The sequence below is a fragment of the Phoenix dactylifera genome, chromosome 5 (genome assembly GCF_009389715.1).
Source record: "Phoenix dactylifera cultivar Barhee BC4 chromosome 5, palm_55x_up_171113_PBpolish2nd_filt_p, whole genome shotgun sequence".
In the NCBI taxonomy this organism is placed as follows: domain Eukaryota; kingdom Viridiplantae; phylum Streptophyta; class Magnoliopsida; order Arecales; family Arecaceae; genus Phoenix; species Phoenix dactylifera.
The window spans coordinates 13,603,208-13,620,517 of NC_052396.1; the positions used below are offsets into that span (position 1 = coordinate 13,603,208).

Consider the following 17,310-nt stretch of genomic DNA (forward strand, 5'->3'; position numbering starts at 1 on the left):
TTGTGAATTATCACAGAATTGGGATGTAGAAACTGAATTAGCAGGTATGAAAATTCATTATTTGATAATTGGAGGGAGATTTTGAGACTTGACATTTAAAAAAATCTGGGAAGCTTAGAAAAAAATCATTTAAAAATTTTAATAAGTAAATTCAGAAATATATTTTAATGAAGTGGACATGTGAAAAAGGAATTGATTTATTTTTCCGTAATTGACCATTACAATGAGTTATGGGATCATTTATGCAATATTTTACTACCGACTCAAAAGGATGTTGCATTTCTGTGAAAATTTTGATTTTTTTGTTGCCCAAGAATTTATTCTTTAGTGAATTTTAGATTCAAAGTCATAATTGGTGCCTCTAGTGAGGTTTCGCAAATAGATTTCAACACCGTTGCTTAGAAAGATTTATACTACCACGAATATAACTAGTTATTTTTAAGATATAAAATATTTGAGATTGGTGTTCTTGCTGATGCTTAATAAATATATTTCAAGATCGGTGATTATAAAGAAAATTATATAAAAATAAAAAAACTAGTTTTTTAAGATTTAAAAGATGTAAGATTGATGTTCTTTTTGAGATTTCATAAAAAGATTTAAAGATTTGTATTTCTGAAGAATAATCTTTACCAGAATTAATAAACATTAATAAATAAGATAGTAAAGACAGTAGTGTTACACCAGAGGTTTAAGAGGAATGGAGGTGCAATGCTTTTACTTATTTGATATTATTCTAAAATTATAAAAATACTTTTCATTTTAGTTATATCTTTGATATCCTTTGATTTAGTTCTTCTTCCACTATTACTTTCTTTCTCTATTGTTCTTCTACTTTATGTACAAATGTGGGATAAGGGGCCCTGCACTTATATAGGATAAAACATATAAAGGTTCTCTTTCCACTTGATAAATGATTGTAAAGAAAATTCTTTAGCATAATATGAAGAGCCAAGATTTTTAGTCTTCTTCGGTGGAGTGAAAAAAGGGGAACAATTCTGAAAATGTGAGCAAAATAGGGTTTTTAGGTTAGCCATGATGAAAATATGTCATATGCATTATGCACATAAAATGCTAAAAGAAGTATACTTTATGTTTCTCACTACTATTATCATTCAAGAAATAATTCAGAAGAATTAACTACTAACACATGCTTGCTAAAAGTCTTTAAATCATATTCAAGCCAATATTATTCCATTGACAAAAATAGCTTCCTTATATAAATTCTACAATTCTACATATCCTCTTGTCTCATGCAGGAAGCAAATGTTAATCGGAATACTTACGCTACATTGTAATAATAAATACCATAGAACTGTAACATTATAATCTTTTATTAGTTAAAAAAAAGGATTTTAAAGAGTTCTTGTTAACCTATTTATTTTTCTAGGAAAAGATGCAACCACTCATCAATATTTTATTAAGCTCAGGAAATGTAGTATAGAAATAAGGCAATTAAAAGTAGCAAAATAATCGTCATCACTTCTAAAGTTTGGCAAAACACTAAAAGATCTATGCTTTCAACTGGATTTATCTTCATTAATCATCAAGATATCAGATTTAGTAATAATTCTTAAAATTTTAGAATTTCTCCCTTTCTGGATTTTTCACCAAATACTAGCCACTAATATGTCCCAACCATGTGTAAGAATCCTTCAAATCAATAAGCTTTTTCTTCTTTCATCATTTTGTAAAGGTTACACCACTAAGTTTGATAAAACTAAAACATGTTTACCTTGTCTTTCTTTCGCTAATAACATTATAATTGGGTGATTAAATATTTCTCAACTTTATCAAGTAAGTGAAGAACACTTTAAAACCTTGCGATGTGGTTTTTCCAAATAAAAACCTTCTCTTATACTGCTAGTAATATGGTCTTGCAAGTTGCAATGCATCACACTCATCGACAACACTCAACACCTACCAATTGAATAAAATGGGTCGCTCGAGTAATCTTTGTGTCACGCCCTTTTTATTCTTCAACTTTTTGAAGGCATTTGTGATCTTCTTCTATCACAAGAACTTGAACTACCATTTTTTACTTTAGGAGAAGATATATGATTTGATGGATACCTCCCATGTTATTATCTTATGTCTTTTAAGATCAAACTTCCTTAATGCAAGACCTAACAATGTTGCATTTAGAAGATGCTAGCAAATTTACAAATTTTGCCTTGAGATTGGATCTGCTTTTGTTGGTGTCGGTGTGCTACCTCCATTATTTAGTAGCACAAGACTGCCAATGGACCCATCCACCAACAAAGAAAATTAAAAAAGAACACCATAAAACCTGCCACCCTGCAAATCAGCTTACCTTTTTTTAAATTTGGAATGAGGCAACTAGCTAAACCATCATTTCACATGGAGACCTACAAATATATTATATTTATATTTATTATTATTGTTATTATTATAGCTGCTCCTCCTCCTATTATTAGAGTAAATTACAGCAATATCTCTTCAAATTTGGATAAGCAAACTCTAAAATTAACTTTTCTTTAATTCGATATCATAAATTATTTTTTTTGTTACAATGTGGTTAAGTTGTCCATTCATTCAACGTGGTTAATGGATTGTGAAACATATCTGTGCTCTGACACTGTTAATAGATTGTGAAAAATATCTAAATTATCCACCAACTTCTTATAAATGAGATTTTCTTTGTTTTCTGACCCAATGATTGACCCAAACCAACAAAACCTGTCTTCCCATCACAACAACCGCCGCCACTAGCGTAACAAGAGGCATCATCGACGCCACGGCAACAGTCGCAATCACCATCTTGCTTTCAAATTTTTCGTTTCTTTGGGACCTCTTTCAAGTTTTTCTTTTTCATTTGAGCAACTAAAATAGTCGACGGATCAAGCCTCCCCAACAATCGTGCTCATTAGAAGAGAATCGGGCTGAGCTGAATTGCTATATCTTGGGGATGAAATCGCTACAAACCTGTACGTAGGGGGCGAATTACATTCTTAGAACGCTGTATATCACACGCCTCGATCCTCGCAATTTTTTTTTTCAATCTTCTAATTTTATTCTAGTAAATTATTTCTTTATAATACTTGTATAAAATAAAGATATAGCAATTTCAAGAAAAAATACTTTTCTATAAGAATGTGATTTTGATTACACTAATAATTGCTATTTAATCATTTATTAAATTTAATTTAATTGCATAGGACTAAATTTGGTTTTAATTATATAGAATTAGAAAGCTGTAAAAGTTTTTTTTTCTCTCCTTACAAAAATCAGTCATTTTAAGAAAGTCATATTGCTTTAAAAATTGTGCAAACAAATTTTTGCAACTTTAAAAACTGTACAGAAAATTTTCTGCATATTTAAAATCTTTGCAAAATTTTCTACATATTTGAAAATAGTGCGGAAATTTTCTGCAGAATAAAAATCTGTGTAAAAAATTATTGTATCTTTAAAATCCGCGTAGATTTTCTACAGCTTTAAATTTTATGCATATTTAAAATTTATACAGAAAACTCTTGTATTTTTAAAAGTTGTGCAGAAATTATTGTTGCTTTAAAAATTGTGCATATTGTTAGATGTTCTCAAAATACATACTATTACTTTGAAAAATGTGCAAAATTACAAAGCTATATTATTTGTTATATTTCTTAGTGTTGTTATCTAATTGTATTGATATTGTTGCTCTTTATTGTATTTATTTCAAAACCTAGAATTTAACTCAAAATCTTATAAATCAAAAGGGTACTAACAAAAAGATGAACCGACATGTCTGGATTTGTTATAAATTTGTAAGACAACTCAAAAAAGTAATGCCATTTTTTTGAAATTTGTCAAGTCTAAAAAAAACTTGATAGATCATTTAACCAAATGTTTGTCTAAAAGTGGAGTCCTAGAATCATCGAAGGGATGGGGCTTAAGCTCACTATTTAGTCACCGACAGTGGATATCCAATCTTTATAATTGGAGATCCCATGGAGGAGGTTCAATGTGGTAGAAACGAAACTGATTGAGTGATCGTATTAGAGCACATTTTTTGGAGTATATCTCTTCCCATTCTTGTGATGAGTGTTCTTATCAGTGACAAAAATATATACTGGAAATATTAAGTTATACTCTTAATGAGTCCAAGATAGAAAATCTGTAGGGTATTAAATCATAAATACCTTTGAAGGACTTATCTATGTGAGAATTGTCGTATAGGCACGACTTGAGATTTGGGCTAACCCTAATAAAATTTATATAAAAAATTAAGGTACTAAGCGCAAGGCCTTTAAATGATGCTAACTGCATAAAGATCCAATTAATCTGTACTGTGTGTGTGATAAGTAGAAGTCTGAGTCAAAGGACTTAGTTCAAGGTTTAATGTACTATAGTTCCTTTAGATAGAAACAATTAACACTAAGTGAGGTTCAAGTCCATGGGACACCTCACCTAAGTTGCCCAATTTTTTTTATATAATTTTTCTACATTTAAATCTTTTTTGGGTTTGTTGGAGTTTTAACTTTTCAAAAAAAATTAATTTTAAAAAATAAATATACCAACTTCATCTTCTAAATTTTAGATATTTTAAAACTTTAAAACTTTTATCCTTTTTTCAAAGGTTTAAAAGAGTTGCGACTCTTTTGAAAAGAACGTTGGTTCCAGTTTCCATAGGAATACGACATTTTTGAAATATCCTATCTTCGGAAATGCCGCAATGTATCGATCATCGGACAGAGTTTATAAATAGGCTTTAGGTCCAGTATTTTGGAAAACTCAATCCAAATTACTACTTCTCTGCTTCCTGAGACGAAAGAGAGAATTCTTCTCTTCTTTTTCTTTTTCTCTTCTTCCAAACCTCTTTCAAGTTTTTCTTTTTCATTAGGTAACTTAAGGACACTGCCGGCTCGAGCCTTAGGCGACCGAGGCGGTCGCCTAAGGCCCCCGGCCCAGGGAAGGCCCCCACCCAGTCTTTTTTTTTTTTTATTCCAAGGACCAGGGGCAAGCCGGCAAGGGCAGCAGGGGCCAGGGCTATCAGGATGACAGGATTCAGGCTATGAGGCTATCTGGCTTAGCTATGGGCTATGGAGGGAGTCGGCAGCGGGTTTGGGCGGCGGCGACGCGACGGGCGACGGGCGACGGACGACGGGCGACAAGCAACGGGCAAGTGGCAAGTGGCAACGCAACGGCTTTTTCCTCCCTGGCTCCTCCCTTCTCTCTGACAGTCCGACTCTCCCCCATTGGGCCCCTTCTCTGCCTTTTTAATGCCGGAACCTTCTCCGGTTCTCGGCACTCGGCATTCGGCACTCGGCAAAACCCTCTCCAGCTCTCCTCGCCGACGTCGCCGTACTGCGCTCCGAGCTCCGTCCTCCGACTCCGACTCCGAGCTCCGGTCCACTGTGCGTCCGTGCAGAGTCCCGTGAGGCCGTGACTCCCGTCCTCTCCTCGGCGTCCAGCGTCCTCACCGACTCCGAGACTCCGAGTCGCCATCCTCGGCTCCTCCGAGTCTCTGACTGTCCGACATCCGACTCCACGCCTCCGCGGCGACCGAGGGCCGAGGCGGTGAGGCCTCCCATCCTCTTCTTGCCGACGTCGCCGACTCGCCGTCCTCGGCCTCCCGTGAGGCTGTGACCGGCGCCGGCGGTGACCCCGTCCTCTCCTCATCTCCTCTGCCGCTCCGGCCGGCGGCCTCCTCGGGGTTCCCGGTTCCCGAGTCCCGACGGACCCGACCTCCTCGGCTCCTCCCAAGTCCCAGGGGCCAGCCGGCCAGGCCGCCAGGGCCCAGGCTCCCACGGTCCCACTCCCACCGGGCCACCTCCCGAGACCCGAGTGGGCCGAGTCCCGACCTCCTCCCCTCACTCCCTCAGGCCTCAGTCCCCTGTAACTGTAAGGCTGTAACCCTATTCATTAGTTTATTAATTATTTTTTGGTCTAATTAATTTTTATTTAGTTAAGTAATTAATTTAAAATTTGTTATTTTATGGTTCAATTGTAGATTGGTTGTGACTTCACTACTTCAGCGGTTCGGCACTATTCGGCCTCTTCTCGCCGTCGAGTTCGGAACTATTCCACCTCTTCTCGACACAATTAAGTTCGGCACTACTTGTCGGGATCCAAGTTTGTTTTTCTTGACACAATTAAGTTTTATCATTTTTAACTTTTTAAATAAAAATTTTAAAATTTTTTTATACTTATTAAAAAATTATTATTTAAATAATAATAAAAAAGGCCCCTTCTAATGAGTTCGCCTAAGGCCCCCAAATGTATTGGGCCGCCCCTGCTTAAGGAGTCGGCAGGTCAAGCTTTTTCAGCGATCGTACTTGTTAGAAGAGGATCGGACTGAGCTGGGTTGTACCTTGAGGATGGGATCGTTGCAAATCTGCATGCAGAGGGTGAATCACATTCTTAGAGCAGTGTATATCACACGTCTTGATCCATGCAAGCTCTTTTCAATCCTTTGATTTTATTCTTGTAGATTATTTCTTTATAATACCTTTATAAAATAAAGATATAGCAGTTTTTAGACAAAATATTTTTTCAACGGAGAGCACAAGGAGGAGGAAGAATGGGATGGTTGCAAGGTGGCAGGCAACAACGACAGTAGGGAATGATCAAGGAAGGCTGATGTTTGTGAAGGGAGGGAGGGAGGTTTGAGCTGCAGGACTTGCTCTAGTCCAGGCTGAGGTGCTTGAGGACATGGTGGCTGGGTAGGCACTGGTGATGAGGTCCTCCATGCACTCCTTGTGGAGGTGGGTGGCGTCGCGGTGGGAGCGTCAGATGTCATGGATCCTATCTTCAAGTCTACCAACCGCTTCCCCTTCACCTCTCTACTACCCTCTCTCTTCTCCATTCCTCCCATGTTACGTTCTGATTATTCTGAATCATCAGTGTATATATGAGCCACTAATCTGTTTATGTTATAGTAGCTTGTCATTTGTTGTTCTTCCCAAAAAAAAAAAAAAAAAAAAAAACTCTGCTAATCCCAGTGGGAAGGGAATTAAAAGAATAGGGGCCCAATTTTTTTATCAGGCGACAATCACGTGATCATGGTTCCTAACAGAGATAGATGGATGGATGGACCACATTGCAACGAAGAAATAACTAGGACTAAAATGTTTGCCTTCCAAACCTGAAAGGGTATCGGTGTAATTTACTCTTCTTATTATTATTGTTTGGTAGGATGATGCCAAATACGGAAAAAATTTAGATATTTCTTTGGGTGCACATGTAGGGGTTGATTGTGGTCCAACATTTGTACTTGTCAATGAACTTGTTTATACTTATAAATTTTGTTGATTTATGTGGCAAGAAATTTTTTTTTTGTGAAGAAAAACATTACAAGAAAAAAGTTGTCACACTATTGGTTCGTAGGTAACGTAGCAAGCAGCAAAATTAGGTGCATGCATTGACCTCAACTAAAGATCTAAGAGGCCGAGAACCAACTACAAATATATATATTTTTTTTAGATAAAAATGTCTACTCATGTCATATAACTCTAACGTGAGTACATCCTGCCAAATCACGGAAAAGTAAGAAATACAAGAACGAGGAACATCTGATGCAGACGTTCAAAGAAACTTCCCGAAATACCGGACGACAAAGAAGGCGACTCAGTCTGCTGCCCTGTTTACCTCTCTAAACACGTGTGCTACCTGAAAGTCGTCCATCATTTGAGCCATCCTGTGAGTCTTCCGGATAAGAGGATGAACATCACCATACCTATCCGCCATCCGGATCCAATCGATCATCATAGATGAATCTCTCTATATCTGCTTGATATCAAGTACCAGTCTCACATAGAATACACCCTTTCAGACTGTCTGTCCTCTTCCACAGTCATCTCCATACGAAACGACGGCCATCCAAACAACTTGAAAGGCTCTCTACGGAGTTAGAGGGTCTCGTAGCTAAAATTAAAAAAGATTTCTAAGGCACATTAAAACTACAATAACTGCGCGGCCGGTCCCTTTCTTCTTTCCTCTACTGTATCCCTCTTCTTCCCGAAGGCTCCTTTTCTCCTCCTCTTCCTCTTCTCCTCAGCACTCTCCCTTCTCCCACTTCCTATAAATCTTTTGCAATACCTCCACCATTGCTTAATTCCCTCTCAACTGCCCCTTTAACATGGATTTGTTTACTTCTTCTACTCCACCATCTTCTTCTTCCTTTACTTCTTCTTCTGGGATCGGTGGAGAAAGAGAAAGTGGCAGCTACAGCTCCCTTGTTTCTGAGATGCTTGGAAGGGTGATTTGTGCCATAGTGACCTGTGTTTTTGCCATAGGTTGGTTTTTTTCTCTCTCTGATGTTCTGCCCTCCAATTTGTTCTTTCTAATGGTGTCTGGCTAGTTAGTCCATCTGTGATGAGATTTTTTATGAAGATGGCAGTGTTCTAGAGGTCTCTTTTGGTTCTTTGTTTGTTGTTTCTAGTTTATCTGTTGACTTGTTGGAAATTTCTCTGGCATTGAAGCAAGAAGAAGGTGATGAAGTTGAGCTCTGCTTCTTTGGTAAAGTTGGTTCTCTCTGTGTATCAAGTTTTGATTTCTTATGTGGGTGTTTACCAATTTTCCATGGGTTATATGGTTTGCTTGTGCGATCTGATTTGATATTTTGGATTAAGGGTGGGCAATGCTCATGAATTATTTCAATGAGATAATGAAATGAACTACACCATACTTGAAACCCAATCATCAGAATGACCGTACCAATTGATCAAAAAATACACATGCGATCCTTTTTTTTTTTTCCTTGGTTGATTTCATGATTATAGTTTCATAAGGCCTTTTCTTCCCAACTTGCTTTGTTTGCCATTTTCTGGGTTTGTAATTTTTTTTTTTCCCTCTTTTCTTCGCCAGTTAGATTTGCAAAAGTTTTTGCTTTCCAATTACTTTTTGCAGAAGAGGAGGTAAATGAGACTTGCTACAAATTCTTTGCAAAGCATTGGCTGATAATTGTTTTTCCTTTTGTTTTGGTGTAGTTGGTTCATTCATAGGGGCTGTCACAGGTTCTTTGATTGGCCTAGCCACCGAAAGTGGTTTATTCCGAGGGGCTGGAATTGGAGCTATTTCTGGAGCTGTTTTCTCAATCGAGGTTGTCGAATCATCTCTTGATCTCTGGAACTCCAATGAATCAGGGATTTGGAGTATCTTATACCTGGTAAGTCAAAAGCATTCAAATGAGTCTTTGGAGAGCTAAAAGGCTGAAATTATCAAACATTCGTAGGGAGCAACCTATTACCATCTGCAAACTAAGTAGCTGCATTACTCCTCTAATTCAGCAACAGACAAGGTCTAACATTTTTCAAGTCCTCCTTTTTATATTTGAGAGAGAGCATTGCTTATCTCATACTAAAGCCTCACAATAGAAGGAAGATTGATTCAAAGCCATGTTAGATATTTTACTGTAATTTGATTCTTAACAGATGGACATTGTCTCTAGTCTTTTGAGTGGAAGGCTTGTTCGAGAGAAGGTTGGACCAGCTGTCCAAAGTGCAGTGCAGAGTCAGGTATCCACTTATTTGGAGATGAATTCTAGCACTTGAAATAAACTAGCTGTTAAATTATCTTGGATAATTCTGGATGTTCTTTGAGTGAAGATGAGTGCCCTGGACTCACCCTACATAGAGGTTCCTGATTTCTTTGAAACTGGAGACCCGGTGGGCATGTCGAAGGATTCTGTCGACAAGCTCCCAAAGATTGAAATTACTACAGATAACAATGTGGATGCCTCAGGTGACAGAATCTGCTGTTCGGTATGCCTGCAGGTTGCAAATTCCTCTTTGTAAATTATTTGGATGCACAATAATTTGATTGCGTGTTAGCTTCCTAATTAATTAGTATCGTCTAAGCGACTGGATTTACTTTGTAGGACTTCCAAATTGGAGAGACAGCAAGGAGCTTGCCTGAGTGTCGGCACATATTCCATTTACCGTGCATCGATAATTGGCTTACTAGACATGGTTCTTGCCCTCTGTGCAGGAGGGATATTGAGATCCTTTCCCTGTAAACGAGGGTAGATGCTTTCTTTGCAACGTCCATATAAACAAATATGGTTTTGAATCTGTTTTTATTACAGACAAGTTTATTTGTGGTTTAACAATTTTTAAAAGTTTTGCCTGCCATCTGTATCAGCTAACTATTTCGTGTATAATTTGTTGTTAATATTTCCCTTCTTAAAATCAGTAATTGTATAAAGGAATGTAGTGTCGTGTGGACTGCAATATCTACCTTAAAGAGAATATTGTGTCAAAGTAAATGTTGGATAAAACTGTGAATTTTGTAGTTAAAAATGATTATATGACAGGAAAATTAGGGACTGTATCATTTGAATTATTGGAGAAACTGCCCAAATTGCATGCCCATGAAAAAATTATTTAAGCAGGTTTCAGCAAATGTGTGGCTTGGTTCGATGCTGAAGTGACAAGAAAGAGGGGATAAATGGAAGTTGTGAGGAAGGATTAGAAAGAGCCACAAGATGATCCTTAGTAGAAATTAACGACGAACAAAACTTGTGCAAGTCGAACATGGATAGCAAGTCCTGTTAGTGTTAAGCTTGGGTGATGGCAGAGCTGTTTCACAGTTTGGATGCCACAATCAAATTTTCCTCACATTTTCAGCTGTTTCTGTCCTGAAATTTTGTAGTTCTTCTTGAGTTATATTTATGCACTTTGCAAACCAAATTCTAAATAACTGCTCAAGTAAAACTTTGTCTGAAAAATTAATTTTATGGACCACTCTCCATGGCATCATGGTCGGCCATGTCTGAAAGACTTTTCAACTTGACATCATGGTATGGTTGAGAACTGGACGTCCTACCGAATTCATGATTTTTTACTTCCATCTTCTTGTTGGGTAGTCCATAAATCCACCTGGCCGTCTTCTTCATGACAGGGATTGCTGATAATGATAGCAAGCCAAACTTGTTATTTTCTGATCTTGATTTCTAATCTTCTGCTTTGCAGAGTTGCAATCATATTTCAGGCATAGTTGATTGACAATCATATTTTGCTCTACAAGCAGGCATATCTTGATGGCATAAATCCATCTAAAATTATTAAAGCAGGTGTAGTTATTTAATGTGCACGTGGGAATGTCAGTCTCTCCATATTGATGAGTTAATGCATCTTCAAGTTGCAACTTATATTTATATATAATTTCATTTTAACTATTCTAAGTTTGGATAAATAGGGTACAAGGGGAAATGGGGGAGGTCCCATTAATAGCATGCAATTAAGAGCAAGGATTTAAGACAAGTGATGCAGCAGAATATTAGTAGATGGAATCTGCCCTTGTACAAATGGTTTAGGAGAATTATTAGATTTGATATAGGTATTTTGATTACTAAGATTTGAATAGGATTCAGAAGCGAGATTCACTATAGTAAAAGCTGAGATCCACAATAGTAAAAAGCTGAATCACATGCTAAATTTTTAGGGGCTTAATTTGCTTTATAGTGGATGATGAGATGCTTTTTTTTTTTAATTGGATAACTTTTCAAATTTTACAACATGATGTCATCTCATTAGAATGCAAATAATCATGTCCAAATTTTTATCATTTGAGTCTTGAAATTGGTCGGTCAAATTGATCCTGTATTATTTGGGTTCCTTGATCCTGTATAAGTACTCAAGATCTATCCAGCATATAATCGATGTGGGATTAAACATATACCCGTATGGGTCTTCATATACTCATCCCGTTCAAGCCTTGACGTCCTCGTCAGGTTAAGGGTTCAAATCTATTCAAATTTAATCACAAACACCACGATCGGTCTGTGATCAGCCCTAATAGAATCATGCTGCAGTGTCCCCTAGTCCATATAGGTTATAGGCTGGGTCCGCTCTGATACTATTGAAAATAATTGAGGATCTCATCCAAAAAGGCTAGCCAGAAAAAAAAATTTAAAAAAATTGGTATCTCGGACATGTGCTCCATCACTCCGCACCCAGGAACTCAAACTCACTAATTGGTACATTGAAAAGGAAAGCCAAGGTCAGAAAACGCTTGGGTTTCAAGTGAAGACTTGAAGAAGATGGATGAGCTACTTTGGCATGATCTAGATTCCAACCTGAAGTCAAGCTCTTTTCGAGCATGGAAGAAAGATGCAGGAGCACAGCTTGCAAATTATATTTCTGGTTGTAATTTAGAATTTCAATGTTTTATTTTGAGGTACAAATTCTTATTTACTTACTTGTAGTTGATTGTCATTTAAGGAATCTAGTTTGATTGTCTTTTGGTATGCTTTGTGTGCTTACAAAGTTGTAGACTAGGAAGTTGTTTTGCATTCTTTGTGAAACTTGACTAGTGAGCCAAGGCCGGCTCGAGCCTTAGGCGACTACCCCCCAGCTCATGGAAGGCCCTGCTCTGCCCGTGGACTCGTGAAGAGTCTTTTTTTTTTTTTTTTGCCTGCATAGCTTTAAGCTTTCACATCCAAAAGCTAGCAGGGTGACGAGCGACGGCTATGCCGCTACAATGTGTCCCCATCTCCCCGACGACAGACAACTGAGATAGGCTACGGCCTGGGCGACGGGCATGGCTACAAGCCTACGTAGCTGAGACAGCAATGAGCATTTCCTCCCTCCTTCTCTGCCGGTGCTTTTTTTTTTTTTTTGCTAAACGGCTGAACCTTCCGTTCTTCTCTCCCCCCAGTGCTTCTTCACTTCAGTTCTTCGACCCTTCCCTAGTTCCCTTCTCTGCCGACAGCCGGCAGGTTCGACCGTCGACAGCTTGAGGGTCGACCGCCCCTGCTTCGGACTCTGGAATTCGGATCTCCTCTCCAGCTCTACTCGCAGTCCTTGGCTCCTCCGACCTCCAGCCTTCGACCTCCGGGCTCCGGCTCCTCGGCTCCGCTCTAGCCTCTAAACTTCTAAAGGCCATCGTCCTCCTCCTCCGGCTCCAAGAAGGCAAGAACCCGGCGAGTGGCGAGCCGCCGGCCGGATCTCCTCTCTAGCCCTTGGGTCGCCCCTGCTCCGGAGTCCAAATCTCCTCTTCAGCTCTCCTCCTCGCCGTCCTCGGCTCCTCCGACCTCAGGGCTCCACCGCTCCGCGGTGCCGGCCACGTCGACTCCTGTGGAGTAATTGAGTATTCCCTAATTGATTTTGATGAGTACAAAGCATTTTGAGTATATCTTATGTTGTTCTAATGAATTCAATTTAGTGTTTCAGGCAAATATATGTGAATTTCTGTTTCAGTGCCTCGAGCTTTGGTTCAAAGTTATTTTGCTAAGTATTGGACTCAAATTGAACCAAAGTCTGCATCACAAGTCGACTCCGGAACTTTGCGAGTCGACTCCGGGACACTTAAAGTTTCTTGCATAAACTCGAGTCGACTCCAGGACTATCCGAGTCGACTCCGACTAAGAACAGACAGAAAGACAGAACGATGAATTTTAGACCCTGTTAGCAAGTCGACTCCAAAAGGTTTCGAGCCGACTCCGATGCTTGGCAAGTCGACTCCAGATGGTCCCGAGTCGACTCCAAAGGGTAACAGACAAAAAGACAGAACGATGGATTTTAGACCCTATTACCGAGTCGACTCCAATTCTTGGCGAGTCGACTCCCAGAGGAAAGCAGTCTGAAAAGGCAGAGAATCAGCTTTCGGAGACCCTATGAATGAGTCGACTCCAAGTGTTCCAAAGTCGACCCCCAAGATAGTCGAGTCGACTCCAGTAAGGTCCGAGTCGACTCCAAGGTAGAAATGTTCAAAAGACAGAGAATCAATTTTTCGGTCTCTGAGAACGAGTCGTCTTCTGAAAATATCGAGTCGCCTCTCAAGTCAGCCGAGTCGACTCCAAGTAAACTCGAGTCGACTCGAGGAAGAAAAACAGAAAGTTGAGTTTCTGGAATCTTAAGAACGAGCCGACCCCAAGTGCCCGAGTCGTCTCCAGCTGTTGGCGAGTAAACTCCAGTTTGGTCCAAGTCGACCTCAGGACGAGGCATACACTTTAATTCAAATCTGGAACAGAGGGCGAGTCATCGCCAGTAAAGCGCGAGTCGACTCCAGTAACAGCCGAGTCGACTCCAGATCGTACGAGTCGACTCCGATCCCAACGGATACATTATCAGATTGTACAGACGGATCGAAACAGCTCCAAATCACTCTCTAACGGCTAGTTTTCGAAAGGAATCACTTAAATAGCCAGAGTGAACAGTAGTAGAAAATAGGAGAGCTATTCTATCTGAGCATTAAAGCATTTCAACCACCAAGAGCTTTCGTAAAGTGAATCCAAGAAAAAGAAGGAAGAGGTGTATTCATCTCAAACCAAAAAGTGCTTCCTTCGCATTCAAGGCTCTACTACTGTTCTCTATCCTTTGGCACATTCAAGAGGAGACTCAGAAATCGAGAAGCCCCCACTTCCTCATCTAAAATCTGTTTGAGGGCTTCTAACTCAACTTTGTTTATATTGTCTCACACTTGCTTTTTTGGAAGCTTTCTTGTGAACTATAAACTCTTCTTTTTGAATACTTGATTCAATCAGGGGATTGAATCAAGGATTGTAAGGTTTGTTGGTGAGCCAAAAATAAAACCAACGGTGTAAGGTTGTGGTTGGTGAACTGGAAAAAATCAACTGGGTTTGATTGTGAACCCGGAAAAACAATCGAGTGGTTCTAGTCGGTGAGCCTGTCAAAACCGACCGAGTTCGTTGTGACCTCGTGAAAACAACAAGTTGGGTTGTGAGCTTGTAAAACAACCGGCTGTAATCCTAGGGATTATAGTGAACTCCCAAGTGCGGCTTGGGGAGTGGACTTAGGAGCAAAAGTTGGCTCCGAACCACTATAAATCTTTCTGTGTTTGTATTGCACCTTGTCTCTTTCACTCTCTTCACTCAGTGCATCTAGTGATCTAACTAATTCACTTGCAATATATTTAGTTAATCACTCACCTTATTTTTAATTGATCAATAATTAATTAAAACCCAATTCACCCCCCCCCCCCCCTCTTGGGTTGTCTCCTTGGGCAACAGCTCCGCTTCAAAGTCCACCATCCTCCGTTAACATCCCAAATCTCAATTCCCAGGCAGTGCTGCAGTGGTGAGCGTATCTATTGACTAATCACTAATTACTATTTCACATGGAGTTACATAGTAATTACTATTTCACATGGAGTTACGTAGTAATTACTATTTCACATGGAGTTACATAGTATTTGTTATTTTATTATCTAATAGTTATGTGAGCACCGAGTAGTTGTATATGAAGAGAATTTCTTTCATATGCCATCAGTTTTTCTCTGAGTTGTTGCTATTGGGTTATTGCATTTAATGTTATACAATAATGGAAAAAACCAAGGAAATATATGGCCAACTGATTAATTTTTTGGTCCAATTGATTTTGATTTAGTCAAGTTAGAGACACTACAATTGATTTTTTTTAGTCTAGTTGTAGGTTGGTTGTGACTTCAGCGGTTCAGCCTCTTCTCGCCGTCAAGTTCGGCACTATTCAACCTCTTCTCCCCGTCAAGTTCGACACTACTTGTCGGAACTTGAGTTCGTTTTTTTTTGACACAATCAAATTTTATCATTTTTAACTTTTTTATAATTTAATTTGTTTGTGGTGTTTTTTTAATTGCTTTGTTTGATAATATTATTTTTAGATTAAAATGTCTAATAGAAAATATGAATGTGGGTATGAAAAACTCAAAAAGAAAAGAAAAATCGATAAACTCATTTAATCTCAAAAAGGAGCTCTAGATAGATTTGTTGTCACAAACAAGAAAAAAACCATATCAAATTCAACTCAGGAATTAACAACAGAGCATGCATCTGAAATAGAGTTAGAAAATGACATAAAAAGAATGAAACAAAATGAGATTGACAACCAAATTCATAGTAGTATTCAAACATCTACTGAAACAATATCTAGTGAAGAGCACAATGAAGAATCAGATAGAGATAGGATAAACAAGAAAAAAGATTATGAAACTATTTCTATTCCTACAAATTTATATGATCCTGGTCAATGGAAAAATATTGATACAAAGTTGAGAGATTTAATAGTAGAAAAAGGTCCGATTAGAGATTATGATCTTCATTTTCCTAAGGAAGAAAACAATATACACTTCTCTATGATACATTACATTCGTAAATTACCTAATGGTGAAAAATATGATAGAAGATGGTTAGTGTATTCGAAGGATTTGGATAGGATATATTGTTTTTATTGTAAATTATTTGATTCAAAACCTAGCACGAGTCAATTAGTCAATGAAGGAACTAGAGATTGAAAAAATCTAGGTATCAAGCTCAAAAGTCATGAAATAACTAATGAACATATCACTAGCATGAATAGGTGGATTGATTTACAAGTGAGATTGCTAAAAAATAAGACAATTGATAAAAGTCTCCAAGAACAAATAAACCAAGAGAAGGATCATTGGAAAAAAGTTCTATTGAGAATTATTGCTATCGTGAAAAATCTTTCAAAAAATAATTTAGCATTTCGAGAAAAGAACAAAAAGATCTATCAAAGCAATAATGAAAATTTTTTAAGTCTTATTGAAATAATTGCAGAATTTGATCCAGTAATGCAAGAATATGTTTGACGCATTCAACATGGTGAAATTCACAATCATTATTTAGGTGATAATATTCAAAATGAATTGATTCAAATATTAGCATCTAAAATTAAAGCTATAATAATTAAAAAGATTAAAGAAGCAAAATATTTTTCTGTAATACTTGATTACACTCCTGATATAAGCCATCAGGAACAAATGACCTTAATTTTAAGATGTGTAGATACTTCAACAAGTCCAGTAAAAGTACAAGAATATTTTTTAGAATTTTTAGAATTAGATGATACCTTTGGAAAAGGCTTTTTTAATGAACTTATAAATATAATAGAAAAACATAAACTTGAAATTAATGATATAAGAAGACAAGAGTATGACAATGGGTTTAATATGAAAGGAAAACATCAAGGTGTATAAAGAAGATTATTAAATATAAATTCTAGAGCGTTTTACACACCATGTGGATGTCATAACTTGAATTTAGTATTATGTGATACTGCTAACTCATGTTCTGAGACTATATCTTTTTTTGGAGTGATACAACAAATTTATAGCTTATTTTCTTCTTCTACAAAACGATGGAAAATTTTACAAAATAATATATCCATATTAACTCTTAAACCCTTGTCACAAGATACGTTGGAAAAGTCGTATTGAAAGTGTCAAAGTAATTAAAAACTAAACTCCTAAAATAAGAGATACTTTAGTTCAATTAGCAGAAACTAATGAAGTTCCTAAAATAAAGAGTGAAGCCACATGCTTAGCTACATATGAGACTGAGAATTTTGAAGTCTTATTAGGCATGAATATTTGGTATAATATATTGTTTGCTATTAACTCAATTAGTAA

General features: G+C 37.7%; 1 protein-coding gene and 1 long non-coding RNA gene across 2 annotated transcripts; both read left to right on the top strand.

Moving 5' to 3' along the window:
- Positions 1 to 4,902: 4,902 nt before the first annotated feature.
- LOC113462013 lies at positions 4,903 to 6,124 on the top strand. Its single transcript, XR_003384261.2, has 2 exons — positions 4,903 to 5,844; positions 5,954 to 6,124. It is a non-coding gene; the product is annotated as an uncharacterized LOC113462013 (long non-coding RNA).
- A 1,797-nt stretch (positions 6,125 to 7,921) lies between these two features.
- Positions 7,922 to 10,219, top strand: LOC120110897 (NEP1-interacting protein 1-like). Its single transcript, XM_039126846.1, has 5 exons — positions 7,922 to 8,237; positions 8,931 to 9,109; positions 9,375 to 9,458; positions 9,549 to 9,716; positions 9,821 to 10,219. The coding sequence occupies exons 1-5, from the start codon at positions 8,081 to 8,083 to the stop codon at positions 9,956 to 9,958; spliced, it is 726 nt and encodes a 241-aa protein (XP_038982774.1). The 5' UTR covers positions 7,922 to 8,080; the 3' UTR covers positions 9,959 to 10,219.
- The last annotated feature ends 7,091 nt before the right edge of the window (positions 10,220 to 17,310 follow it).

Bases quoted from the DNA above. Each gene is read 5' to 3' on its own strand.
- LOC120110897 (XM_039126846.1), top strand. From the start codon at position 8,081: ATGGATTTGTTTACTTCTTCTACTCCACCATCTTCTTCTTCCTTTACT. The intron at 9,110-9,374 runs GTAAGTCAAAAG...GATTCTTAACAG, and splicing joins TTTGGAGTATCTTATACCTG to ATGGACATTGTCTCTAGTCT. The intron at 9,717-9,820 runs GTTGCAAATTCC...TTTACTTTGTAG, and splicing joins GCTGTTCGGTATGCCTGCAG to GACTTCCAAATTGGAGAGAC.